The sequence below is a fragment of the Gracilinanus agilis genome, chromosome 4, assembly GCF_016433145.1.
Source record: "Gracilinanus agilis isolate LMUSP501 chromosome 4, AgileGrace, whole genome shotgun sequence".
Taxonomy (NCBI): Eukaryota; Metazoa; Chordata; class Mammalia; order Didelphimorphia; family Didelphidae; genus Gracilinanus; species Gracilinanus agilis.
Window position 1 is genome coordinate 580,518 of NC_058133.1, and position 26,421 is coordinate 606,938.

At 54.9% G+C, this 26,421-nt stretch overlaps 2 protein-coding genes across 4 annotated transcripts in view; one reads left to right on the forward strand and one right to left on the reverse strand.

Annotated features, from left to right (window-relative positions):
- Positions 1-3,117, forward strand: part of FUBP1 (far upstream element binding protein 1) — a 34,117-nt gene extending 31,000 nt beyond the window's left edge. Inside the window, exons 20-22 of the mRNA XM_044673328.1 lie at positions 2,116-2,175; positions 2,261-2,406; positions 2,759-3,117. Coding sequence (XP_044529263.1) covers positions 2,116-2,175; positions 2,261-2,406; positions 2,759-2,767 — 215 coding nt within the window. The 3' untranslated portion in view covers positions 2,768-3,117. The remainder of the gene's footprint in view (positions 1-2,115; positions 2,176-2,260; positions 2,407-2,758) is intronic.
- A 4,577-nt stretch (positions 3,118-7,694) lies between these two features.
- NEXN (nexilin F-actin binding protein) lies at positions 7,695-25,748 on the reverse strand. Of its 3 annotated transcripts, XM_044673857.1 has the most exons (13): positions 25,666-25,748; positions 23,589-23,780; positions 23,300-23,381; positions 23,077-23,225; positions 19,741-19,782; positions 18,410-18,607; positions 18,158-18,334; positions 15,729-15,923; positions 14,968-15,165; positions 10,437-10,658; positions 9,234-9,419; positions 8,605-8,965; positions 7,695-8,528 (listed from the first exon to the last, which is right to left on the reverse strand). In XM_044673857.1, the coding sequence occupies exons 1-13, from the start codon at positions 25,690-25,692 to the stop codon at positions 8,515-8,517; spliced, it is 2,043 nt and encodes a 680-aa protein (XP_044529792.1). In that variant the 5' UTR covers positions 25,693-25,748; the 3' UTR covers positions 7,695-8,514. The 3 variants fall into 3 exon arrangements, with proteins under 3 accessions (XP_044529792.1, XP_044529793.1, XP_044529795.1); XM_044673858.1 differs by lacking the exon at positions 19,741-19,782; XM_044673860.1 differs by lacking the exon at positions 23,589-23,780 and having other exon boundaries at positions 25,666-25,692.
- Positions 25,749-26,421: the final 673 nt, after the last annotated feature.

Below are 26,421 nucleotides of genomic sequence, written 5' to 3' on the forward strand. Positions count from 1 at the left end.
ACCTACTGTGTGCCAGGCACTGTGTTCAATGCGTTCAATCATTGTCTCAGTGGATCCTCTGAACAACCTGCAAGGTAGGTGCCATTATTATCCCCAGTGGAAACTGAGGCAGGCGAAGGTGAACCCGCTAATTAGTGATGTCTGGGACTGCCTTGAAACCCAGGCCTTGGTGACAAAAAGATGGGGAACATATACAGAGGTGGATGGGGCAAGTGATGGACGTACCATTTTGGCAAGCAGTTCTGAATTAGGTTGATAAAGTGACTCAGAACATCGCCTCAGAATTCCACAGCAGAGTCTCATCTTCGAGGAGGATGCGTTAACCAGAAGAGGCCCTGGGTTAGGTGCCCCGGCCTACTGGAAGCAGCTCCTCTGTCTAAGCTGCCCGATGATTGGGGAGCAGCTGTGGCCACCCGTGCTGTGAGGCACCTCCTCAGAAGTGGCATGGGCCAGGCGAGGAATACCTGGGGTTGCTCCCGAGGGATTCCGTTAGTCTATTGGAGGGGGTTTGGGATTGTGAAGCCATTGAGATGGAAGGGTTAGGGACGTGGCTCGGGCTCCTGGAACACGACACGGCCCTCCATGTTGGCCGGCCTCACTCCCGTGTTGGTGGGGCCTGCCCGCCAGCAGAACCACGGCCCCTCTACCTGCTTCCACAGCCCAGGGTCGTCTTCTGTTTGGGGCAGAGGGGTCTGCTTGAGGGGAGGCCGAGCGTGACGGCCCTTGTTTCTCATTGAAGCCAATTGAGAATGGGTGTATTTAAGGTCTGAAGCGAACCGGAAGGATTGGCTCCAACCGTCCAGCATGGATGCACGAGAGCTTTCAGTAGGGGGTTGGGGGATGGGGGGGCTCGAACACTTAGGCCAGTTTTGTGGGTGGAACAAGGTGACAGTGACAGGTTGGTTTCGGAGTTTTTCTCCGTTCTCCCTTTGTCTCAGAGGGCGCCTAGTTTTTCTTCCTGGCTTGTGCTGTAATTAGCCGCCCCTGCGTATGTTGTCTAGCCAGCTTTTCCTGGGTGTTGGGCCTCTTGGAGACCGGGGGCCAGTGATTCCAAGTTCCGGGCAGTGTCGTGAGTCCCCGGGGATAATGCAGGGGACAAACGCAGTGGTCTGTTGGGCCCATTTTCTCTTGGATTTTATTTAAGAAGCCGGCCATAATCTGAATTGTGCCATGAAGCGTCTGCTAGAATGGCAAAGGAATCCATTTCCTAGCTTAGGTTTTCAAGTTCCTGTTGAATCATTGAAAGCCGAGTCTGACATAAACTTAGAGGAAGGCCACCTGGCCGAGGCAGCGAGCCCAGTACGCACCCTGCAGCATTTTTCTCAGCATTCCTCTTCTCGGGGAACAGCTGTTTGCTGGGACAAGTCGATCTTGGCCCCGATGTTCAGGCTTGCAGAAGAGCGTGAAGGCCCGAGGCCAGGACCCAAGAGCCTGGCGGTTTCCTCAGGAGGTGGGCACTGGAAAGCCAAAGTCCGAGGGACTTTGCCCACTGGCCCCGCAGCAGGCGGCCCTTGTCGTGCTCTCGCCCATCTGTGCCTCTTCTGGGAGACGGTGGATTCCAATGGAGGGGAATGTCCTGAACGTTCTCGGGCTCCCCTTACTCCTGGCTGGGTTTCCATTGGAGTGGAGAACGGAGTTCCTGCTCCGGTCCCTCCCTGCCGTCAGTGACGAGGCTTAGAACTCGGTGCTGAAGCGAGGCTCCCAGGAGTAGTGGAGGAGGTGACGAGAACGTTCGTAATCTTCTAAAAGCTTGGCGAGTCTCTGCCCTGACTCGCCGGCGGTGAGGAACGTGGGGCCTGATGAACGAAGGCCACTCAGCCAGGAGAGTCTTACTTAGGCTTTGGGGATCCCCGGCTGCCCCGGGAAGACCTCTGCAGGAAGCTGTTTGCCTCCATCGCAAAGGAAGAGCTTGCCGGGGTAAGCGCTGGTGCGCTTTGCCAGAAAGAGAGCAGTTTTTGCCGAGAGGGCGAGTACGGTGGCGTCTAGGCCGATCCTCTGGCCCCGAATGACCCTCTCAAAGCAGGGGCCGAGTCCTCTCCCCGCGTGCTTGTGTCTTTGTAACCTGTGCTGACGGTGGCTATCATCCTGTATTAAAATGTAGGGGGTTTTTTTTAGGTCAACAAGGGCAGACACCAGATTATTCAAAGGCTTGGGAGGAATATTACAAGAAGCAAGGTATTGTTTTTCTTAGACACGAGATTCTCCGGCGCTCTGCCCTTGGGTGACGGTAACGACGTGTTCTCCTTCTGCTCGGTCTTAGGTCAAGCCGTTCCCGCTCCCACTGGGGCCCCCCCGGGCGGCCAGCCCGATTACAGCGCGGCCTGGGCGGAATACTACCGACAGCAGGCCGCATACTATGCCCAGACCAGCCCCCAAGGGATGCCACAGCACCCACCAGCCCCACAGGTAGAGTTGGCTCTTTGGTCCGTTTCTCCTTCTCTGCATGTCTGCCGCTTGGGTCACTTTGAGTGGATGATTTTGTGCCTTTTGAGTGTTTCCTGGCCAGATAGACCTTTAAGTGTAGCCATGTGGTGTGTCTTGAGCAATTCTCTCTGGCATCTGAGTGCGGAACCTCTCCACAATGCCTTTGATTTAAAAAGAAAATTCTCTCCTCCCAGGGCTTGGCAAATCATGCGAGAAGCCACCACCACTTGTATTAACCGATTTTTCTTTCTTAAAGGAGTCACTCCTGAGGGAACTTGGTTCAAAGGATTCTCTTTAACTTTTTGTGTATCTCTTATGTATCTCTTCTGCACAGGGCCAATAATAAGAAGTGGACAAAACAGTATTTGCTTCATTGTGTGGGGGAAAAATCCCTTTGTTAAATGTATGGATGCAGACGCCTTGATGAAGATCTTAATTTTGTTTTGGTTTCAAAAGAAATAGTGTTTTTGGAAAATGTACAAACTATCTATCACTACTGATAGGAGGGAATATTTCTGTGTAGAAATGAACATTGGTTTGTTTTTAGTATACTAGTGTAGATGTACACATTCCAGCAAATGTATTTGCAACTATTATGTGGTCGATGCTTTGTGATATAAATGTACTTTTCAATGTATACTTTCACTTTTAAAATGCCTGTTTTGTGCTTTACAATAAATCATATGAAACCTCCTGTGTCGGTCGGTAAGTTGGCTGTGTGGGGATTGCAAGGATTCCGAGCTGGCTAGCAGTGCTGGACTAAGACCCGTAGGCACCAAGAGAAGCTTCCCCCAGGACGCACTCGGGTTCCTAGAGCCCGCAGGCCGGAGCCGCTGGCGGCGGCGGCACCTTCTTTTTCCTTCCCCCCTTGCGCTCTAGTGGTAGTTGGAGGTTCTTTTTCCACAAGTAAGCTGCAGCCTTCCGGTGGAATCTGAGCATTGCATGTGTGTAGGATGATCTCACAGCATTTCCTTTAACACACGACTGCCGTTTCAGGCCTGGGCCGCTGCCGTAAACAACGGTTAACCTTTCTGTTCTGAATGGGATCCTTCCTCGCTTGTCAGCAGCGATGACTGGGCGCATTTTTCAGAGCAGACACCAAGTAGCTCAGGAGGACAGCCGTTTGCTTTGTAAAGTTACTTCCCAGAGAGCCGGCCCGCCTTCCCGGGATGCCTTGTAGGAAGCGGCCCCCCTGCCTCGGCCTCGGGAGCCTGCGCCTGGGCCTGGGCCGGGGGGCCGGGGCGGGGGGGCTCGGTCTGGAGGTGCACGAGGCCAGTCATTGAACCGACTAATTTTGTGATGTCCTTGAATCCTTTTCTTGCTCTTTAACATTTGTGCTGCGATTCTGATATTTGGTTGAAATCCATTGTTTTGCTCTTTGCATATTTGTTGGCTCTTTGCATATATTAATCTAATAGACAACCTACAAATGCAGTCTGTCTTGCCATTGTCTGTTGAAGCGCAGGTTTGCTCCATCCAGTATAGGACTAGCTCTGTAGGGGTGAGGAGGCCTGGGCTGTCTGTCTGTCATCCTTGAGTGTGTTCCTTCAAGGAGCATGTAAGTACATCGGAATGACACGTGGCTGTCCAATGTTCCACATGATGCAAATGTGTGACGATTATGCTGGGGTACAGTGCTGAGAGCTTGGGGACTCCCTCCTAACTGCCTCTCCACTGAAAGGCCGTGACTTGGGCCTGTAGAGCGCCCCGAGCTCTCTCTCGAGCTCGCGGGCGCCTTTTTTTAATGGGAGCTTGATGGGTAAGTATTGACGAAGTGCTTGGCTACAGCCGAACGAACTAACCTTTACAGAGTGAACCGTAGCATTGGCCTCTGGGGCTCCCCAGGTAAACCGAGACTGTTTTTTCAGGATGTGAAACTGCTCGATTAATCTGCTGTGTGAAACGCAAGGAACCGTCCGCAACCGTTCTTGTCCGACAGACGGTTTCCGTTTGTTTGCAGATAATGAGCAACACGGACGCTCGAGAAGTCCGAGGGGAGCCCTTCCCCGGGGAGGGAGCCCTTCCCCGGGGAGGGAGCCCCGTTGGAGCTCTCGAGGATGTTCCAAAGGGCAGGACGTACGTAGGGCCTGTTCAGCAGGAGGCTTGTCCTCGCCCGAGACCCTCAGAGAAAGGGATGTCCAGTTCACGGGGGTTGTCAAATAAGCAGTGACTGACCGCCCGCCCTCCTTCCCTCCCTCCCTCCCTCCCTCCCTCCTGCTAGGCGGACGGACAGGCGTAGTTGAGGTCCTCGTCCCGGGCCAGGGAGCTAAGTAGTGGCTGCAGAGAGTGGGAGACAGACAGAGAGAGAGAGAGTGGTGGAGGTGCCTTGATTATCAGTCCAGTCGCATTTACTGATTCACTGTCCTAAGTCACAAAATGGAGGCTGTTGATTTTGATTCGTTTAAGGTTTAAAATCGTTCTTAATTGCAAACAGTGCAATTATTTATACTTCACAGTGCCTTCCCAGACCTTCCACCTTAGGTTCTGCTCCAAAAAGCACCAGGTAAGCACAACCTAAGGCAATCTATGAATACATATTTCAGTACATTTAATGTTGTCCCTGTGAGATTTTTGTGGTTGTGTATCAAAAGCAATCTGCTGCCGCTTCCCCACAATGTATTCTGTTATTCATGGTTCCATTTCAGTGGAAAAGTCTGTAAGTTGTTCCAACAACCGTTGACATTTCTGGGTAAATGTTTTTTTGTTGTTGTTTTTTGTTTTTGTTTTTTTATTTTAATTTTAATTTTCAAATGAGTGGATTGCTGCAATAACTGAATGATAGCCGAAGCATTTCATTAACTTTTTCCTTGAATATAGCAGTTTGTTACAATTGAGAGAGAACCATTCCATTTTTCAAGATGCAGGAAATATTTGGTCAGAAACTTCAACAGCCTTCACATATGTTTATGACGGTTGACAGGACACTCTCCCTGCTTTCCAAAGCTGAATATCCATCCTTTGTTTCTTCCTATTGAAGCTTAACGATAACAATAACAATTCAGCAAAAGTCACGATGTTAGTATGCTTTTAGATCGTTTAGTTGCCGTAATGATACACTAAGAAAATGCTGTTTGATTTATGCTCCTGGCAGGGTTTGGGCCTTTCTAAATAGTAGACCTATATATGCCTCAGTGAAATGTTAACTGTTGAGTCGATATCCTTTCTCGTGATATATATCTATAGATACTTAGAGCAATCAGTCCTTTTCTGATCTATAATGCTTTGATGCTGCCTTTTTAAGATTTGTTTTGAGTTTTCCTTTGGTTTGTTTGGGGGTGGGGGGGTCCTTGCCGGTTTAAAATGTGTATGTTGTGTGTGTGTGTGTGTGTGTGTGTGTGTGTGTGTGTTTATAGATGATTTGTTACGGGGGGCGGGGCTGGGTTTTTTGTTTTTTTAAGTTAAGTTGAAAACAGTAAAGCAGCATTGTGCCAGGTTTTGCTTTTCATTTTCTAAAATGTGCTGATCCTTTTCAAAAGTCCTGCTTCTCTCTCCACTCAAAAGTACTGCCTTCATGTTCACACACAGTGCTGAAGATCCGCGGGTCCCCAACCCTAGCTCATAGACGAGGGCCCTGAGGTAGTTACTGCCCCAGAGAGGAAGGAGCCCTTGGGCTGTAGGCCATTGTCGAGCTGATGAGCATGGACCGTAGGAGGGCTCGAGGTAGAAGGTAAAACGGGCAGCCACACGCTCGCCTTCCCAGGCTCCCCCAGCGGAGTAGGCTGCAAGGTGCCTGTTGGATCAACTCTGCTTTTGCTCTTAATGTTCACTTGATTGATCACCAATGTTCTGTGAACTGTTCCATCTCTTCCATTATGTAGCGACTGCACCACCTTCTATTGCCATTTGTTGTTCTTCTAACAGCCACGGTCAGGTGTGCTCAGTTTCCTAAGAGAAGGATTTCTTCCCAGCCTGGGAGCCATGCCATTGGGCAGTTGTAGCTTGAATTGTATGGATGACCATAGACCTGAATGCCGCTAGTTCTGCTCTTAGACAATGTACCGGGCCATTGGTTCTGTCTCTTGACAATTTTTTCACTGCTCTCACCAGCCAGCATTTTCTAATGGTGAAATAAATGGAAAGCAGAAAAGGTGAGCCAGCCTATTCCCACCCAGGGTGCGTGCTTAGGAGGTTTGAGGATAGAGCGCTTCCCCCGGACTTGGGAGCCCTGCTAGCACTTCCCCAAACCTACAGAGAAGCCGCTTATTTTCTTCTTCCTCTGGGGTTGCCAACCATACTAGTGCTTTGGTATTTCTCTTAGAAAACACAAGATAAGTAACTTGTTTTGCAATGAAGTTTATATGTAGAGATTGTAATGGTGAAATTATTGCCTGGGGGGGGCGGGGTTTGGTGGTTAAACCGGGAAGGGTCGAGGTGGGGGTTGACTTGTAGAACATAGAAAAATTAGCAGAAGTCTCGTAGAGTCATTGCTGACATTTCCTCTCCGGCAAGGATGCCGAGAGGAATCACGGCACCGAGAAAGCAGTAGCCTGGAGAGATCGGATAGGTTCTTTTATTGTTTGTTATTTGCTGTTGATGCTCACTTTAATATGCATTTTTTTTTTTACATCCTTCTCAATGGGTGCTTTAAAAAGCAGCTGATATTGTATTGTTGGTTTGAGTTTGCTTTCCACACTCTTAATTGTTTGGGGGGAGGCCACAGGGTGGGGGCCAGCATTTATAAAGCAGAGCTTCCAAAAGGGAATTGGTTTTTAAGACTTGCTATTCTTTAGTTATCCCTATGAAACTCTTATGTGTATTTCCGCATATATATATACATATATATATATTTTTCTTATGCATGCTCGATGCATTTTCGTCCTGAGAAAAGTGTTCTCTACAGAAACTACCCGTGTGTTTAAAGAAGATTGGCTTTAAAAGGCTACTGTGATGGGAACAGTGTCTTAGGGAGATGCAGCTTGGACTTGAGGTAAATTGAATGCTTTACAAACTGTGGTTTAGCTCTTGCTCTAATGCCATTTGTATGTAAGAAGGGCCCACCGTTACTGGAATTTGTTATCATGCAGGGTTTTCTCAATAAATGATGTAATTGAATGGACACGCTACCGCAGTGCTTGGCCTCTTCTTTTGGACATCCGTTCCTCTCCCTGAACCCAATTGGAGGTTTGATTGGTCTCAGAATTCTAGGGGGCTCCACAAAAGAAGACTAGAGGAGTGGGCAGGGACGGCTTTGACCTCGGGCAGCTCTTTAAGAAGTAACCGCCACTAGAAAGTTAGGAGTGGAACAAGGTAATACTTGAGTGACCAGAGAGTTTGGTTTAATACAGAATTGACTTTATTTTGACATTGGAAAATAAAATTCCATCTTCCAGAAAGCTGAAACACGAAACCAGTTAAATAATTCACAAGCTCATTCCGAAAGACCCAAACCCTATCTATCCTCCAGCTTTAACTTGAGATGTTTGAAGCATGTCCCTGAAACTCCTTCTTTCCTTGTCATTTCCACGTGTGCCGGGGCGCCTCCGGCTCACTCGCTTTCCCAGGTGCTGCCTCCTCGGTGTATGAAGTTATTATTCACGGTTACGATGAAATTTTCAGAAGCTTTTGTGGAATTGACTTCTTTGTCTAACTAACTCATGTCTTGCTACTCGGGCTGTACGTTGACTTAAAGGTCCTCAGGAAGGATGTCAGTACTGCTCGAGAATAGGCTCACCTTCCCATTTGAACCTCTTACTAAAAGCATTAGGCAAGTGGGCCATTTTAGAAGGAAGAGCAGCTTTTATATACGCTCTGAATGGCCTTCCTCAGCGTGGGTTGGTTTTTTACCCCTTTATTTGAATAGGTGATAGGAGAGTAACATCAGCTCATCCTGCATGAAAATTAAGACAGACCAGGAGAAGTCGCTCATACTGTCCCATTACATACCCCTCATTTTAGTGAGTTTTCAGGTTCCCGTATTAGGCCCTTAACCAGCTCTAGAATACATTCTGCAGAGTGTGTAGCGTAGACATGATAGCTAGACCTGCCGGTGGCACAGCTTCCGGTGTCCTGCACGTGGCCCCTCCACAGAAAGGGATGGATGCAAGGAGGAAAGTCGAGAAGAAGGAAGGCTCCAGAAAGAGAAGAGAAAAGCTAGTAGTCATCAGCTGCGAGAGAACAGAAGACCATTAGAGGTATCTGGGAGGGGGAGAGGGAAGGGGAGGGGGCAGAGTTAGCGCTTACTTTCAATGGTGAGGATGCAGGTGCTGGCCGCGGTACCTCTGCCGTTGGCTGCGTGGCACATGTACTCTCCTTGGTCTTCGGGGAAGGTTTCTGGCAGGTAAAGGCAGTAAGTCTCTCCTCTCTCGATGTATTGATAGTCTTCCCCGTCCTCTAACCTCTCGCCTTCAAACCACCATGTGACTTCTGGCTTGGGGTCTCCAGTTACTTTCACAGTGAATCGGACTGGCTCGCCATCTACAACGGTTGTATTTTTTAGAGGCTTCTTGAACCACGGTGCTCTGGAGCGAGCTTGCTCTTCTCCGTCTTCCAGTGCAGAGCCGTTGGTGGTGCCTCCCTCCTCTTCCTCCTCCTCCTCTCTTTTCTGTGGCCATATAAAGAGATGCGGGGGAACAGCGTTATTTCTTCAGTGTAAGGATTAAGAAACCATGCCCTCAGGTGAGAATCGGTGACTACATAAAGCCAAATAAGTAACCCACCCCACTGTAGCAAGAAAGAAATGAGCCTAGCACCACACTTAGTGGACATCCAGAAACTACCTGTGGTACTCTAGTTGGTGACTGAGAAACCAAGGAGGCCCTCCTGGTGGAGAAAGTCAGGTAAGTGGTGGGGGGAGGGGGGGAGGGACCAACCTTCTGGAGTGCAGCATCGATCTCCTTCTGCTCAAACTGCATGCGCAGTAACTTCTGTTGTTCAATTCTTCTCTGCTCCTCCTCTTCTCTGGCCTTTGCCATTTGTTCAAATCGGGCTTTCATGTTCACCTTGTGAGTGAAGGGGGCCTCACATTTTTGGGCAGGTTTCACATCAACATCATCTTCCTTGGATTTAGGAGAGTTTTTAAAAAGAACAAAGAACAAGCCTGGATTAGTTTTAGAAATGATGCAGGTCTTCATGACTAAGTGGGGAAGATGAGGGTCAGCACTTAGAGTAGACAATCGATTTGCCTCTGCCCTAGGACTTTAGCTTCCATTCTAGGCCAACCTGCTGAAGAAACATCAAAAGCTGAACTACACAATTTCACACTCCTCAAAAAGGACGACCTAGGGGGCAGCTGGGTAACTCAGTGGATAGAGACGCCTAGAGATGGGAGGTCCTGGGTTCAAATCCGGTCTCAGACACTTCCCAGCTATGTGACCCTGGGCGAGTCACTTGACCCCCATGGCCCACCACCCTGACCACTCTTCCACCAAGGAGCCAATACACAAAAGTTAAGGGTTAAAAAATTAAAAAATATATATAAAATATAAAAAAAGAATGACCTACTTTCTAGAGAGATTTTGCTTATTTTGAAGATGAAAGGAAGTGAAAAGCAAAGGGTTTGAGAGCTAGTAAGGCTTGGAAAAAGCAGCTTTCCAGACCTCCCAAGACAGGCTTTCGTTGTGGCTTTGCCTCCTAGAAGTTGGAGCGTGGGAAGGGCTTCTTTAATGGAATTCCCTCTTTTTACGAAGGAAGAACATGACAACCATGATATTAGCTTCCTGGAGGAGGCCACATGCTGTGGATTTGTGGGCTGTCAGACAATCACTCAAAATACAGGAGTGCGATGAGGGGAGCCTCTAAAGCCCTTGCTATATGCCAAGCACGGCTGTCTCATCTGATCACCCCAACAACCCTATAATGGGAGTATGATTACTTCCATTTTACAACTGAGGAAACTGAGGCTCAGGTTTAGTGACTTGCCCAGGGCCACCTGGCCATCAAATACATCAGGTCCAATAGTCCAGCTAGCAATCAGCACTGTAGTACCAAGAAGAGCTTTAACTCTTGGGTCCTCCAAGTGCTCTCCTTCCTCTCATCCAGGAGCCGATGGCGGCACGGTCAGTCTGAAAACTTACCTCATGGAAGTGCTCCGCTTCTCTCTCCTTGATCTCCAGATCAACGGCTCTCCTCCTTGCTCGCTCTTCCTCGATCTTCTTCTGTATTTCCTTTTCGGACAGTTGGCCAATTCTTTCGAACTTGCTTTTTAAGTTTTTTGCTTGAATGGAGCCGCTCCTTTTTAGCTTGATTAATTCTTCATACTCCCTGCTGAGCTCAAAGCTTTCGCCTTCCTCCTCCTCCTTAAAAAATGAGAATTTCATGAGACGTCAACAACGGGCCAGACACGTTCCCGCAATAGAATTCGTTTTGCCCCACCATTCCTAGGCAAGGCCGAACCCTCCGATAGCAGGCGATCGGGTGAAAATGGATTCTTTTCCCGCCCATCCCCATCTTTTTCTCAGAGCTTTAGCTTATTTGTTGCTTCTCGTTTCTTGTTCGGAGGCTGTTTCCCCAGGAGCCTCCCCGCCACCCCCAAGATGATCCAAGCAGCAGGAGGTATAGAAATGCGAGCCATGACCGCATCGGATGGCGACTCCTCCAATTAAAATGAATTGTTAGTGTTTAAACGCACTCGTTAAGAGGATGAACCTGCCACAGAAACATGCAAAGACACCGAAAAAACATGCACGGCATCGGAAACCTCCCGAACTCTGAACATCTGAAAGCCGGGCTTTCCTCCAACATTCGTGCCGTTATGGGAAAGACCCTGGAGAAGCCCACGGACGGGGGATGGCCAAGCAGCCTGGGGTACATGAGGCGGGACGGGCTATCCCTGTGCTAGAAGAAGCGACGAACAAGGGGAACGCCCGGAGCATGCAGAGGTCACACGGGGATGGAGAACAAGCGGCCGCCATTGAAAGTGAGTGAAGAGACGACGTGGGACTGCGCCGAGGCCGGGAGTGCACATGCGGTGCCCGGTGCATGGAGCCATCGTGCTGATTTTTTTCCTCCAAAATGATGTGCTGTGCAGAGAGGGAGCCTGGACAGCACCGGTGGCAGAATGGAAGCCACCAACCCACACGGAGGGGGAGAGCTGGAGCCGGACTTCGGGGCCTCATGTTCCGGGGATGGAAACGGAGGCGCCCAGATGTAAGTCACAGAAGAAGGCGGGGAGCCTCTCGGCGCTCCTTCCACCCTCCAGTGGGTCTGCTCCGGACTAGGCAACTTCCATGGACTCCAGCTCACCCCTCCCACACGCCCTCTTAACGGTCAAGCACGAAGAGGATGTCTCCAATACAATGCGGTTCCTGCGGACAGTGGCCCGGACAGTGGCCCGGCAGGCGCCTCATCCTGCTCCAAAACCTGCCTCTGTCTTCCTGCAATCCCTGCAGCCCGAGTGAAGCGTTTGCGGAAGGGGAGAAGACGGACGGGAAGGAAGGCTTGAGCTCATCCTCACTGACCTCCTCTGGCAGTGTGTGGAGGCAGGTGAGAGGCACGCCTGGGCTCCCAGAGGCCGGAAAGGGTTCCAGGCACGCCCATGTTACTTCCGCTCCTTCCGCACCCAGCTGTCCCCCAGAGACGGCATTCCGGCTCCCCCCTTGCCACAAAATGTCGGATCCCACCTCCTCCAGGCAGCCTTTCCTGACCTCCCCAACGCTGTTCCTAGGAGCGTCTCGCGTGCGTAGCATGTCCTCACCCCGGCCAAATGAGGCTCCCGGGGAGGAGGCCCGGCTGCTGCTTCTCCCTCGGCGTCACCGGCGCCAGACTGGCATATAGCAGAAGGGAGAGGGCAGCGGCCGGGGGAAGACGGGACTCGGCACGGGGGCAGCGTCCAGCGTGGGAAGAGGAGGAAGAGACGCACCCACTGCTCAGAAAGCAAGAGGGCCCTCCCTCGGGCGTCCTGGAGACTGTGCCCGGTCCTCTAGCTCTGCCTCCAGATACCGTCACTGCCCAGCAAGGCGGCATCCCCAGAGGAGGAAATCCAGAAAAGGGGAGCCCGGCTCTCTGGCCATCTGCTGAACCTCATGGCCGGAGCAGAAAAGCTGACGCCTCCCCCGCCTTTTGGGATCGTTTGCCATTTCCAAAGCTGGAGGAATGGTGGGAGCTCAGACCCGCTCGGTGCCCCCCAAATCTGACGTGACTCTTAAGCCTCCGACAGCCTCTGGACACGTGAGCTCCCACCGCCCTGCCACATGGGGAGCTGCTCTGAGAGGGCAGGCCGAGAGCGCCCCGCTTCCCCCAACTAGATCCCAAAGGGCGGAAGAGGCCGGCTGACACGGCTGTTAGAGCTCTGCCAGAGAAGGAGCTCGAAGGGATCTTGGCCCGGGGCTCGTGGGACGGACAGACAGACGGACCGGCCAGCAGAGCCAGCTCCTCTGACTGGGCATCGGCAACGCTGCTCTGAAGTGGGGGCCGCAGGAGCTCGGCGAGAGGCTGACCCCGGGCGCCGCCGCCAGATTCTCCTTCGGGATTGGACTAAAGGCCTTTTCATGGTAACAGACACTTAGCAGGAGGTTGGGGACGGGGCTGGCAGGCCAGAAAGGGAGGAGAGTGGGAGTCGGGTGGGCCTGTCTGTCCGTCCGTCCGTCTGAGGGATGAAAGAGAGTCTCGTGGAGCCGCCTTGCTTTCCTTCGCGGGCAAACAGGTGTGGAAGGTCTTTGAGGAAGAGGCCTGTTTGGCACGGCTGTAAGGCAGCTGGAGGAGAGGCGGGGGGGGGGGGGGCTCCCCATGCTAGCGGAGGGACGGGGGAGCGCTGGAGCAGGTCCCCTCTGGCGAGCCCCTGCTAGTTGCTCCTTGTCCGAGTGCCGATTTCCTGCTTGGGGCTGCTGGGGGAGGTCGGGGAGGAATCTCGGCCCCCTCTTTCAGCCAAAGTGTGGCGAAGTGGCTAGAGAGCCGCCCCGGACAGTCCTCCAGCGCCAAGCCCCGGCCCTGCGGCCTCCCGATCCTGGCTCAGGGTCCTCCATTGCTCTCTGGAGGAGAGACGGCAGAAGGGCGTCAGCCAGCCCTAGAGGGATGGAGGCTCTCGAGAAGGAAATTCTGAAGGCAGCCATGAAGAGAATCCATTTTGACCCGGCCAGGCCGAGCTGTCTGAAAGGTCAGTGGGGACGTCCACACGCTCTGGGGGCGCTGCACCCTGATCCCTCCATTGCGGAGCCCAGCAAGTCAGAAAGGTGGGTAGGAAAAGGGAAAGGACCCACGTGTTCTGGGCGCCCAGCGGCTGGGGAGCGGCCGGACCCCTCGTGGTGTGTGACCGTGACTGACGGAAACAAGGAAAAGTAACTGGGAGAGAACTACACGCGGGGGCGGAGCGGCCCGAGGCCAAGAGCTCCGGCTTGAATCTGGGTCTCCGTGCCGTCTCCTGGAGCGGGGAGAGGGTCAACGGGGCAGGCAGGGCTTAGGAGAACAGGAAGGCACGGCGCCCCCTTGGGCGGATGGTGCCCACAATGCTACGCTTGGCCTCGATGGTCGCCGAACAAGAAAGCTCGGCAGGACGAGGAAGGCCGATGCTAGAGGCTGGCCGCTGCCTTCAGAAGGGTCTTGGGAGGAGAAAGGAGGACGGAGGGGCTGTCGGCCGGGCCGCTCTCTCTTTGCAGCTCAGGCCCCTTTTTAAGGAAAAAACCTTCCAGGGTCTTGCTGGATGCTTTTCAAGGCCTGTTTGGGGGTGGTTTTTTCTGGTCCCGACTGACAAAACTGTGGGCTTCCCCCCGGTTTGTGTGTCTGACATACAGACGATCCTACCAAAGCGTGATGAAGTCTGCCGAGTGCGGAGCCGCCGCCTGCCCTGGATTCGAGGATCTGGCCAGGAAGGAGCCGAACCCCCGACCGAGAGGTTGCAGACTTCATACCGAGGAACTGAGGCGCTGCTGGCTGGCTGGCTGGGTGGTGGGCCAGCAGCAGGACGAGGAGGCTTTTCAGAGACTCGGCTCCTCGTACCAGGCCGCCAGCGCGTCCCAGGCCAGAACCCCAAGAACTGGGCGCCCCACGGAAGGGTCTTGGCCTGCGACAGGAGCCCTCCGTGAAGTGCGCCCTCCGTGGCGGCTGCTCCTCCCTCCTCATCCCCGCTCTGACTCGCACCCGGCCAGCGCCGGGCAGGACAGACTCGTCTAACACGCCATCGAAGACGAAGCCACCTCAGTGAGCCCAAACGCCAGCTCGGGGGGCCCGTGGCGCAGCCAAGCCCTCCAGGCTCAGCCCGGCCTTCCGGAGGGAAGTCAGAGCCTCAGAACCCCCCAGTACAATGACGAGGACCGAAGACCTGGCAAAGACGCGTGACATCGTTTCGTCGCGCCTCTTTGGGTGTCCGATGGCTGCCCGGCGCCATCTCTAACATGACCCAGCCCTGCCCGGCTGCAGGCCCCGAGCATGTAGTTCATGTTGAACCCGGAGACCTGATTTCATCGAATGCCTTCAGAATTTCACGCGTGAGGGCTCCGGCTCCGCCTTGGAGCAGCTTTCCCCGCCCTCTCTGGGAAGCCCTTGGACTCGCAGCACGAGTACTTCCAGGCCCCCCGAGCGCCCCCCGGGAATAAGGACGGTCCGGGACTCCTCCTTGTTGGAGCTGGCCCTGGGGATGGTCCCGCCCCGGGGCTCCTCCGTGCCGAGGCTTACCTGGCCCATCTCTAGCCGCAGCTGCTGGAATTCCTGCTTCTCCATCTCGAGCTTGTGCTTCCGCTCCTCCTCCGTCCGCCTCTTCTCTTCTGCCATCTTCTGTTTCAACAATTCCTCAAAATTAATTTCGAGCTTCCCTGGGGTGAGCGAGTCCGGCGAGCCCGCTGCGTAGAGCTCTGGAGAACCGCCGTCCAGCGCCTGTGGAGGAGGGCCAAAGGGGAGCTCTGCTGGTGCCCCGACCGAGAGCGAGCCGGGAGCCCCGCGCCGGCCCGGCCTTTGCTTCCTCCCCCGCCTCCCTCTGAGGGATGCTGAACATTCCAAGGCTCGAGTCCCCAGTGCTGCCCGTCCTCTGCCCTCTTCCTGGGCCGGTCTGGAAAGTGGCAAAGCCAACTCTGGAGCCGCCTGCTCGCTCGGAGCAGCTCCGGCTCCGGCTCTGCCTCTTCCTTTCTCGCTGAGGGGAGGCAGGACCACCCGGGGGGCTGCCCAAGAGGGGTGGGCAGAGAGCGAGCCACCCCGCGCACGGTCCTCCCAGTGCCCTGCAGTCCTCCAGCCAAAGGCCCCGAGGCTGGAGCTGCCATGCTTTCGCTTTCATCCAAGCTCATCTTTTTCCTCGATCCACAGCCCTTTGCTAATTTTGCAGACCCCCCTTCCAAGCCAAAGGGCCACCTCTACCTCCCCCGAAGCTCCCCTGGGCCCAAAGGTAGCCCCTGGGGCCTTGACACCCTTCGGCTGAGCTGAGGGGCCCCTGCGGGCACGCTCACCATGCTCCTCCTCGCCTCGGCGAAGGCTCTCTTCTCCTCTTCTCTGCGCCTCCTGGCTTCTTCTTCGGCTCTCCTCTTCTCCTCTTCTCTTCTCTGCCTCTCGAGGTCTTCAAAGCTGAGCCTCAGCTTCCCGGGCCGAAGAGACTCTCGCGGAGAGGCTTCCGCTCCGGCTCCGTCCTCGTCTTCTTCGTCGGCCTGTGCAGGGCAACAGAACGGGATGGGAATCCCCAGAAGACGAGAAAGGCGGCTCGGAAAGGCTCCGACGCGTCCACTCGACCCTCGAGCCTGCCTAACTAATGGCCTTTGCCAGACTCGGCTTCCTAGCCAAGAAGGGGGCCGAGTGGAGACGCGCCTCAGGTTCCTGACCCGGGCCTCAGGAAGGTGGAAGCCTGGCGACTGCCTTGCAATGGGGTCCCGGAGAACGGCCTGGGGGAACTGGGCCCCAGAGAGGGCGGCCAGGCTAGGTCTGGGTATAGGAGGCGAGCAGCCCAGGCTGGCTCTAAGGTCCGAGAACGGCTTCCCCAAAGGTCTCTCTGAAAGCTTCCTTCTCTCCCTCCTGCCCGCCGCCAGGCCTGGCAGCCTCCAGAAGCAGCCCTCTGACTCGGCCCAAGGCTCTCTGGGCAGCCCTGTCCTCAGGACGAGCTGAAAGGCCTGCTTGGGAGAGGGAGGGGGCACAGCCAAGGCGCGCCTCCTGAATGGACCGGAAAGGGTTTGGGGCTCCTCCTGAGCTGCAAACGGACACTCTCCTCAGCAGCTCCTCGGCCCGCAGATGTCGGAGAGGGTTAGAAATACGAGGGGGCGGCGGGGAGAAGAGGAGCCCCAGAGCCGGCCCCCTGGCTGAGACACAGAAAAAAAGGAGTAAGAAAACTCTGAGAAACCAAGTTAGCCACCCCATCCCGAGGAGATGCTCTGAGGCCAGGGAAGATGGTACCCCAAGAATGCGCTCGCCCCAGCAATGCAGTAACGTCCCAATTTGGCCACGTCCCCTCCAACACTCATTACTTTCCTTTGCAGCCAATCTGCTAGGTGTGAGGTGGTGCCTCACTTTCTCGTGTGCTTATTGATACTTTGGATTTCTTTATCTGAAAACTGCCTATTCATGTCTCTCGCCCATTTATCAGTTGGGGAATGGCTTGATTTTTTATACAATTGATTTAACTTCTTGTATATTTGAGGAATTAGACCCCTGTCAGAGTTTTTGTTATAAAGATTTTTTCCCAATTTGTTGTTTCCCTTCTGATTTGGGTTGCATTGTTTTTGTTTGTACAAAAGCTTTTTAATTTAATGTAAACAAAATCACTTATTGTATATTTTGTAATTCTTTCTACCTCTTGCTTGGTCTTAAAATCTTTCCTTTCTCAAAGATCTGACAAACTGTTCTTCTCCGCCCTCACCCTTCTCAACATCTCACCTTTGACACCCGTGTGATGAGACTGTCCTCTCTCTGGGCTGGCATGACCCTCCTCCCTCCTCCTGCCTATCTGGCCCTCCTTCTTTTGCTGGATCTCCATGCAGGTGGCACCCACGAATTTGGGGTGTTCTCGAAGGCTCTCTCCCAAGTCCTGTCCTTTGTTTCTGCTATTTCACCGGAAAACCTCCCTGGCTCCCATGGAGTCCATTAACATCTCTCCCACGAGGATTCTCAAACCTGCCTGTCCAGCCCGAACCTCTCGGCCCATGTCCAGGCTCACATCTCCAAGCGTCTTTCCTCCATCTTGGATGGCTGTCCAGCAGGCACCTGCCAGCTGGGATCTTCTCCCACAAGCTCTTCCTCTCCCTAACTTCGTCTCATTCCCCCGTGCATCTGGGTGGCCTCCCCAAACCCTCAGGGCCTCTCGCTCCCATCTCCATCATCCCCATCGGCTGGAATGGAACCGTTCCCGCGGTCCCCTTCTCTTCCCTGGCATTGCCCTCATCCTGGGATGGGTGGGTCCTCATCGCTTTACCCCTGGACCCCTGCGGTAGATTCTGGGCCGTCTGCCTGCCACAAGTCTCTCCCCATTGTGCCCAGGCTGGCTCTGACCATGTCACCCCCTCCATAAACTCCGTGGCTCCCTATTGCCTTCCCATGGGTTCCAGTCTCCTTAGGCCCTCCCTGCAAGCACCCAGGCATGTTCCCTGGCACGCCTCTCCTAGGCTTCCGGGCTTCTTCCTGGAGGCACTATCAGAAGGCCCCGGGCGGTGGGCAAGGAGAGAACAAGGAGAGAAGCTTCTGCCCGCCTGCCTGTGTTGGCTCCCTCCCTCCAAGAGGACGACACCGCCCAGAGGTGCTTTAAGTGGGGAGCCCAGCTCCAAGCCCGGACTGTGTAGAACAGGGCCGTGGAGGTTCCAGGATCGGGTCCCCCCCCTCGCAGCCTCTCCGAGGCAGCAGCTGGTCAGGGTGGCCCCGCCATCCCGCATCCTTGCAGGCCCTGAGGCCGGTTCTTTACCATTTGCTGCCGCGCCTCCTCGAAGGCTCGCTGCTCTTCCTCCAGGCGCTGCCGAGCCTCCTCGGCCGCCTGCCTCTTCCTCTTCTCTTGTCTCTCTCGCTCCATTTCTTCAAAAGTGAGCTTCAGTCTCCCGGGCGAAGGGGAGTCCTTGGTGCCGGGGCCCTCGGCCTCCTCATCCTAGGGAAGAGGGAGGAGAGCGTGGGGAGAGCCGGGGGGCGGCACAGCCCAGCGCCCCAAGCCGCAGCTACTCACCATCAGCAGAGAAAGGCATCGGGCCTCCTTGAGGGCGCGCCGGGGCTCTTCGTAGAGGCCTCTCTTCTCTCCCTCCGGCTTGCTGGGCGGCTCCTCCTCGCCCTCGCTCTCCCGACCCTCAGAACTCTGCTGCGCATTCCCCGACGGCTTGTGGGCCCTCCCAGGCACCACCGTCACCAGCAGCGAAGCGTCTCCTTCCTGCCGTGCAGATTCAGGGCTCTTTAGAAGCTCCCTCCCGCCCCAATCCGGGGTCACCTCGTGACGGAGGCTTTTCTCCCTGGGTTTAACGGCGCTGCAGGAGCGCCCCTAAGCTCTGTGTGTGTGGGGGGGTGTCTGCGCCGCTTGACACCCTCTCCCGGAGTGCTCATCACACTTGCAAACCAGCGCAGAAAGACAAGCGGGTGCTCATGCACAGGGCGGGGGAGGGGACGTGCTCCGAATCAATTTGATGGCGAGCCAGCGGAAGAGCTTGAGCAGACCTTTCCTAACGCCAATGAGCGGTCTATCCGCAAGGCACGAGCTGTCAAGCAGTTCTTTTTCCTGGGAAGAGACAGCCTATTCCCAGGCTTACTATGAACATATGTCCTCCCTTCCAAGTATGCCCTGTTGCTGCTGACAGAGAGATTCGAGAATGGTTTTCCTTTCAAGTCCTCTAAATGAGTTCCCTCCGTGCCATCTATTTTTGCCCCTGAATTCTTTAGAGCGGAAGGGGCGCCTGGCAGCCCTTCAAGTAAAGCTTCTCATCTGTTCTTAGACAACCTTGGCAGCACCATCAAATTGTTCTGGATCCCACGGAAAGGGAACGTTCCAGAATCCAGGCAAGTCGGTAAACTTCCACTATGTGAGATGCAAACACACAGGGCCGGCTGACAATGCAGACAATGGGGGAGCTCCGGGGGGGGGGAGGGGGGCTTTAGAAGAGCCCCTTCAAATTCAGCTGAAATGTTGGGAGCAAGTCAAGGCTCACCTGCAAAATACTGCCTTTGGGAGGCCTATTTCAGAGCAGAGTCTCAGGCAGTGGGTTTAGGGTTGCCGCCAAGTGTGGCACTTTAGATGGAGCCATGAAAGTTGACACATGTAAGTGCACTCACTCACACACACACACACACACACACACACACACACACACTTCTCCATCAACATACTTTTTGGTGACAAATTCACAAATGCAAAAAACATGTTCTAATTTGGCAAGATTCTGCTCAGTCCTTATAAGCTACGTTCCAACCAAAGTGCCCGAACCCTCCCTAGTTTTCTTTCCCTAAAAAAAGGGAGAACGCGTGAATGCGATCATTTTGGGTGGATGTTTCATTAAAGAAATGGGGGTTTACCTCTGCTGCTGACTCAGGCCCCGTATTGTTTCTGTCCTCAATCTATTGAATGAGAATGTCAGAGCATTACATTGGGTGGGGCTTCGCCTCCCACTTTCAAACAAGACAAGGGAACGAGGATCAAAGCAAAGACTTGCGGGAAAGGCTTTCAAAGGCGACATTTTGGGCAGAGCGTCGCGGCTGCCCAACCAGAGGCCGACGAGCCCCTGCTTGTCGCGGCTCGAGTCAACGCTCTCCACTCGGATGTTAGCATCATTAGCCCGAGTCAGGAAATTCTGCGGGGGGGGGGGGGGTGCCTCAAAGCGGCCAGGAAGAGTTCTGTGAGCTCAGACCGAGACGGGGACCCCCCACCCCCGTACCGGCTGCCCCTCGGGGAGAAAGGAGGAGGCTGTCTTCAGAGAATTTCAGTGCCCGGAAGGTGCGGCCAACTCCGTGGCGGCGGCAGCAGAGCTGCCCTTGGTGGGGGCTCGTTCACATTGGGCCCCTCTCACGTGCACCCGACTCTCTCTCTACATAGAGATATATTAGGGAGAACCAATTCGGCCCGGGAATGGCTAGATGATCCCGCAGGAGACGCAGGGAGTGAAGCCAAGCCTCGATTTGAGGTGAAGAAAAAGACAAGAACGGCTTCGACGACTCGCCGTCGGTCCCCGGCGTGATCCCAGGAGAACAAGGAAGAGGCAGGGAGGCTTCGGAGGGAAGGAGGGCTCCGGGGCTAGTATTCCATAAAGGAATCGCTGGGATACTCTCTGCTCCTTGGACAGCAGATGGAGCGGTCGTCCTCCACCTCGGACCTCATCAGAGATTCCTCGAAGTCATTCACGAAGCCTTTAGCTAGACTCTATCAGCGGACGGTGGAGCCTCCCAATCAGAAGGCCGGCTGGCACAGCCCCCACCGCACTAGGGAGTCCCCTGACACCCCCCCCCCCGGCAGATGGGCTTCCAGACCACCAGGGAGGAGCCACTTTGGGATGGCATGTTCTTAGGAAGCATCTCCTTTGACTCAGACTCTGGCGCCCCTCCCGCGTCCACTCGTGGCTCCTCTTTGTGTCTTCTGGTAGCCAAATTGGCCATCTGGTCTCCCTCATCCACGTTCTAGTTGTTCCGGGAGGACCCTTCACCAGGGCAGCCTAGAATCATGGGCCGGAATGTGCTCTTCCTGCGGCTCCTGACTGCCCCATCTGGCCCAAAGAAGAGGGAGAGGCAGGCAGCGCCCTCTGTGGACAGCCAGCGAGTTTTTGAGCCCCGAACGCAGACATTGCCGAGGAGGCCGTCCTTGGGAGCGGCGTGACAGGCAGCCTTCGGGTCAGGAGTCGAGCTACTGTGAGAGGGAGCAGGTGAAGGTGAGGACAAGAACCCAAGGCAGGGAGAGCCCCTCCCCTCCCTGAGCAATGCTGTGCATCCTCCCTTTCCTCTGCAGAGGGCCGGCTCTTCGGCTCTTCCCTCAGGGTGCCGCCAAGGCACACTGCATCATACAGGCGGTGCTTAATAAGTGCTTGAAAGTCTCTTCCACTCCTGCAGACCAGGCTCAAAGCAAGAGGAAAAGAGGTGAGCAAGTGAGCCCTGGAGGGCCCAAAAGGTCTCGTCTCCGGGCTAAACAGGAAAGCGGCATCTCTGGAGGCCTTCCTGGGGCATCTGAGGGGTTTCTGCCCGTTACCAGCCCTGGGAGCAGAAGGGAAGCCAGCGGGCTGGCGGAAGAACCAAAGCTCTGGTTCAAGGCCTCGCCGAGCTCAGAGACGGCCCGCACGCCTTCCAGCCCACGTGGGTGACCGAGGAGGAGCCGACACGCTGACAGAAGAAACAGCCCCCACTTGGTCGCCATGTGGGGCGGACGAAGGACTTTCCGTGATGGAGAGCTCCGGAATGACATTCTCCCCACGGATGGAGGCAGAACCCAGGGTAGGAGAGGCTTTGCCTGTGTTAGTTAAAATCACCTGGGGTTTATTTGGAAGGATTGAACCTCAATATAGTGTTTCACAAACTTCTGTGGACCTGGAAACTACATTTCCCATGATTCCTCATGGCAGACAGGAAGTGTGATGATGTAAGAGAGGGGATAAGACTCCTGGAGTCAGGAGGGTCTCCGAAGACACGGAAGGTAAAATGGCTGAGGTGAGGTTTGAATAGGTTTCTTACAGGCGGGTGGACTAATGATTTTTATCTTATTAAAATACTAATCTCCCTTATATCTGCCTTCCTCATTTTTAATAATAACATGCCGCAGGACCTCGAGGCACAGGTCTTGAAGCTCCGGCCCACGTGCCCCATGCCAAGTCCAGCAAACCTTCCCAACAGGGCCGGGAAGGCCCCTCAGAAAGCGGCCCTGATCCCCCGAGTGTTTTTCTTGACGCCCCCCTCTCAAGACCAGCTCTTCGTGGCTGCCTCCCACCAGGGATGGAGTGGGCTTCTCCGGAGACAGCCTAGAGGGCTTTGGAGTCTGCACCAAATCTGGCTACTCTAGTCTAGCTGACTCTACGTATCTGTGCCCGGAATTTAATGAGCGAATGAATGAAAAAACACCTTGAGGGCTTCCTGGGTGCCAATCTGAGAAGGCTAAAACACAGGGAGGAGAGAAGCAAGCAAGCATTTCCAGCCAGAGGAAATCCAGGAAGGCTTCATGGAGGTGGTGGGAGCTCAGCATGTCCTGACAGAACAGCAGAAGATAGAGACGGAGGCCGTGGGGGTCCTGAGGCGGCTAACCCGGCTACGGCTCCCAGGAAGGACAATGTGAGGAAAAGAAGGATGAAGCCACCCCGCCGCGCTCTGCCGGCCAGTACCGGAAAGCATCGCTGGCCTGAGAGAGGCTCCCTCCTCCCGGCCTCGCCTCGGTCGTTCCGCTCCAAATGGAGACTCGCCAGCTCTTTGGCCCAGTCTCGGAAGGGGCCTATTTGGGCAGGGATTTGTGGGGGAGAGAAGGGGCTGGCCTGGCTCCGTACCCAGAAAGAACCGCAAAGGAGGCTTCGCTGGAGGAGACCAGCAGCCCCTGCACAGCCCTCCTGCAGCAAAGGCAAGCGGGCCATTTCAAAGCTATCCCCTGGCTGGGCGCTTCCCTGGAGCGGGGCGGAGAGGACCTCCACGTGATCAAGAGGATGGGCGGGACTTCCGGCTTCACTCCTTGGGGCACCTGCACCTGTATTCAAGCCTCCCTCCCCCCCCCCCCAACACAGAGACCCTCTGGCAGAGGAGTGGCTCCCGGAGCCCCGCCCAGCCCAAAGCCAAGAGGGCGGTCCCCACGCTAAGCCCCTAGGCTGCCCCTCAGCAGGTTAGCCCCGCCCTCTCCAGCCCTGCTCCGCCCCCTCCAGCGCTTCCCCCCACTCTGGGACTGCGCACACAGACCTGTGCAGCGCGCTTCGCCAGCTCGCGCTGGATTTTTCTCTTTTCTAAGAGGTCTTGTTCAATCCTGCGCTTCCGCTCCTCCTCCGTCCTTTTCCTTTGCTCCTCCTGCCTCTGTTTCTCCATTTCCGCAAATTTGCCCTTCACAGTTCCTAGGAATAGAGGAGAATGAAGCAAAGGGCCCGGCTTCGGCCTTCCATTCCCCGGCGCCCCAGGGATCCGGTACCTGTTAGCTTGGGCACGTAAGCCTTCTCTGCCTTCGTGGCCTCCTCGTCGTCGTCGTCGTCGGAAGCGAGCATGTCTTTCATCTAGACGGGTAAAGCAATGCCATTGAGCCAGAGGAGGGGCATCGCCCCCCAAGTGCACCACTTGAACACATCTCCCAGTCACAGCCGCGATGCAGAAACACTACACTAGGTCTAGGCACGCCCTTCAGGCAGCGGAATGGTTAGCGGTGCCAGCAATCCTGGGTGTCGAATTAAAAGGAAAAAGAAAGGAAAAGCAAAGCCAATGACCTCCTGCTTCCTCCTGTTCCATTCTCTCTCTCTAAGAAATTGCTCTTTTCTTCTTTGCTTCTCGTCTCTAGACCTCCTTTGATTTCTCTCTTCCCTCGCTTTCTGCATGGCCTCAAATTTGTCCTTGACGTCACCCTGGCCAAGTCTGGGCACGTAGGTTTTGGGGACAGGCTTAGATGAAGAAAGCAGAATCTTGGGCAGATGAAGAGAAAGAAAAGAAAAGTTAAAAAAAAGACAAGGAAAGAAACTCAGAGAAATTAGAGCAGATGGAGTGGAAGGAAATAGCAAAGGGCAAATCTGGGCCTTGCCCAGAGTGGGCAGCAGGAAGGAGCCAGGCTGCAGAGGAAATGGTGTCCCGGAGAAAGGCGAGCCAGCACTGGACGCTACACACCCAAGCCCACCAAAAAGCCCCTGGGCAAGGCTTCCTGGACTTTACATAAACGCTGCCTGCCGGGCAGCATTAATGGCACGTGTCTAGCAGTCACTGGGTGCTGCTCCCTCAAGGGTGGTGAGCCCAATTCCAGTGGGCTTCCTGGGCCACCCACTGCTACGAAGGTGAGAGCAGTCATTGGGAACGTGAATATGGCTATCTATCGGGGTCTGGCCGGTTGCGATGGTCTACGTGACCAGACAGAGGGCTCTTTCTGCACCCCCTCCCGCCCCTGGGCACCGCAATGCTCCTCCCTGTCAGCCCCCACCTGGGCTCCTCAGCTGGGTACCAGGAGAGGAAGCCGGGCTGTGACAGTAAAGGAGCTCCCCTGGACAAAAGGTAGAACCCTCTTCTAGAACGGAACCACTCAAAGCTTTTCCCAAGAAGAGAAACAGATGAATGGAAAGGGAATGGTTTCTCCATTCTAAAGCCAGGAGAGCAAATTGTCTTCAGCCCCTCGGGAAGAAGATGGGTTCTTTCCCAGGGTTTATATGGAGCCATGGGAAGCGAGCGGCTCGAGGGGCCGAGCCCACCTTAGCACTTCAGCTCACAGTCTACAGTGAACCCCTCCAGGGCAGGGCTTTAGAGCCAGGGGACCCCGGACCTCTGATCCATGGGCAGAGTTCAGGGAGTTCAGGAACGGGGTGTTGTCTTCTAATATTCTGAGCAGCAACATGAATTTCCTTTGTAATCCTGCATCCTTTGCTTTTGGTCTGCCTTTAAAAAACATTATTCTAGGAGGCAGCAAGGTGGCCCAGAGATGAGTCCTGGCTGTGAGACCCTGGGCAAGTCACTTCACCCTCACTGCTTAGCCCTTCCTGCTCTTCTGCCTTAGAACCAACACAGTATGGATTCTAAGGGAAAGGGAAGGGTTTCTGACGAGCCTGGAGGCTTTCCAGATGGCCGGAGGGTCCAGGGTCCGAGTTAGTTAAGAGCCTCTGTCCACCCTGGGCGGCGTCCCCACGTTCTCTCCACGTAGGCAGTGATCTTTGGAAGGATTTTATTTCTCCACTTGCATTTCCAGCCTCGTATGACTTCCAGCGGTGGCAGCTGCTTTTGGAATTCTTCTCATGAGGCTTCATTCAGTGACTGGGCAGGCCCCGCATCCCTTCCCTTTCCGACTTCCCGGCGGCCCTGCTCAGGGCCCACTTCCACCACAGCTGCCTGTATGCTCTGGAGCAAAACCCAAGTCTCTTCCTCCAGAAGATCCGGCCCAATGGGCAGCCTGGTTCCATCCGGACTCCAGAGCTGCCAACAGGTCTCATGCGGTCCCGGCGTGATTCCACATGGAGCCGGAGGGACGCCGGGGAACCGGATAAATCACGCCTAACGCTTTCTGGGCCTCCCCTGCCTTCCCGGCACCCTCCGAACGGCTGACCGTCCCATCCACGCTGGGGCTGCCCGAGAAACGATCATCCCCTGAAGGCTCTTCCCCAGGCGCCGGTCTCGGCCCATCCTCCCTGTGGGCCAACGTCTCCGGAGGGCCCTCCAACCCTCGCCAAGCTCACCACCGGGTGGGTCCGTCCAAGCAGCCTTTGCAGCCTGGTGAAACGGGTCTCTTCCAGCGGGTGGGCGCGTGCCCCCGGGGAGCCCCGGCACGGTCCGCTCCCACGCCCGACCATGCTGGCACCCACACTTGGCACTTACCTCGGCTTTCTGGGAAACGTCATTCATGGTGGCTCGAGTTGGTGCTGGCGACGGTTACAGAGCCTGGACGGGACTTGGCACCTACAAAAATATGGGTTTTCGTGAGGATAGAAGGCAACCGGGGGCACCCGTCACCCAGCGGCCAGCCTATTCACCCCACACATAGTGACCTCGATCTCGTAGTCCAACCTGGCCCTGAGAAAAAGGCCCCTCGATGACTTCCCCAACATGGTCAGACCTCCAGTGATGGGGAACTCACTCCCTTGGAAGCCTGTTCTAATGATGGGCAGTCAGGTGGTCAGTGGATAGAGCACTGGGCCTGGGGCTTGTTATACTGGAACTCCGGGAGCAGAGAGTCTCGCCGTCGATTGACAGGTGACGGCCGTTGGACCTCAGAACGTTCCCAGAGGCCGTGAGGACAGGGGAGAAAGCGGTTGGCCAGGAGGGTCTAAATCCCCGGCAGCCCTGGCGGCTTTCGGTGCCTTTCCTTTCCCTCGGACCCGAGATCTGGGGACCCTGGTCTATTGGGATCAGAGACTTGCTGGGTTCGGCCTTGCAAGAACTCCTGTCTTGTACCTGGTTAGCATTGCCACCCTGTGCCCAGACCATCATCCTCTTACTGTGCCGCCCCCTCGATATTCAGGAATTCAGACCACCCTCAGGCACTCTGACATTCACTCTCTGAAGGGAGGAGAAGCGGCGGGCAGAGAGGCCCGGCTGGCACCTCGCAGCTCTCCTCTATAACGGCTGCCCAGG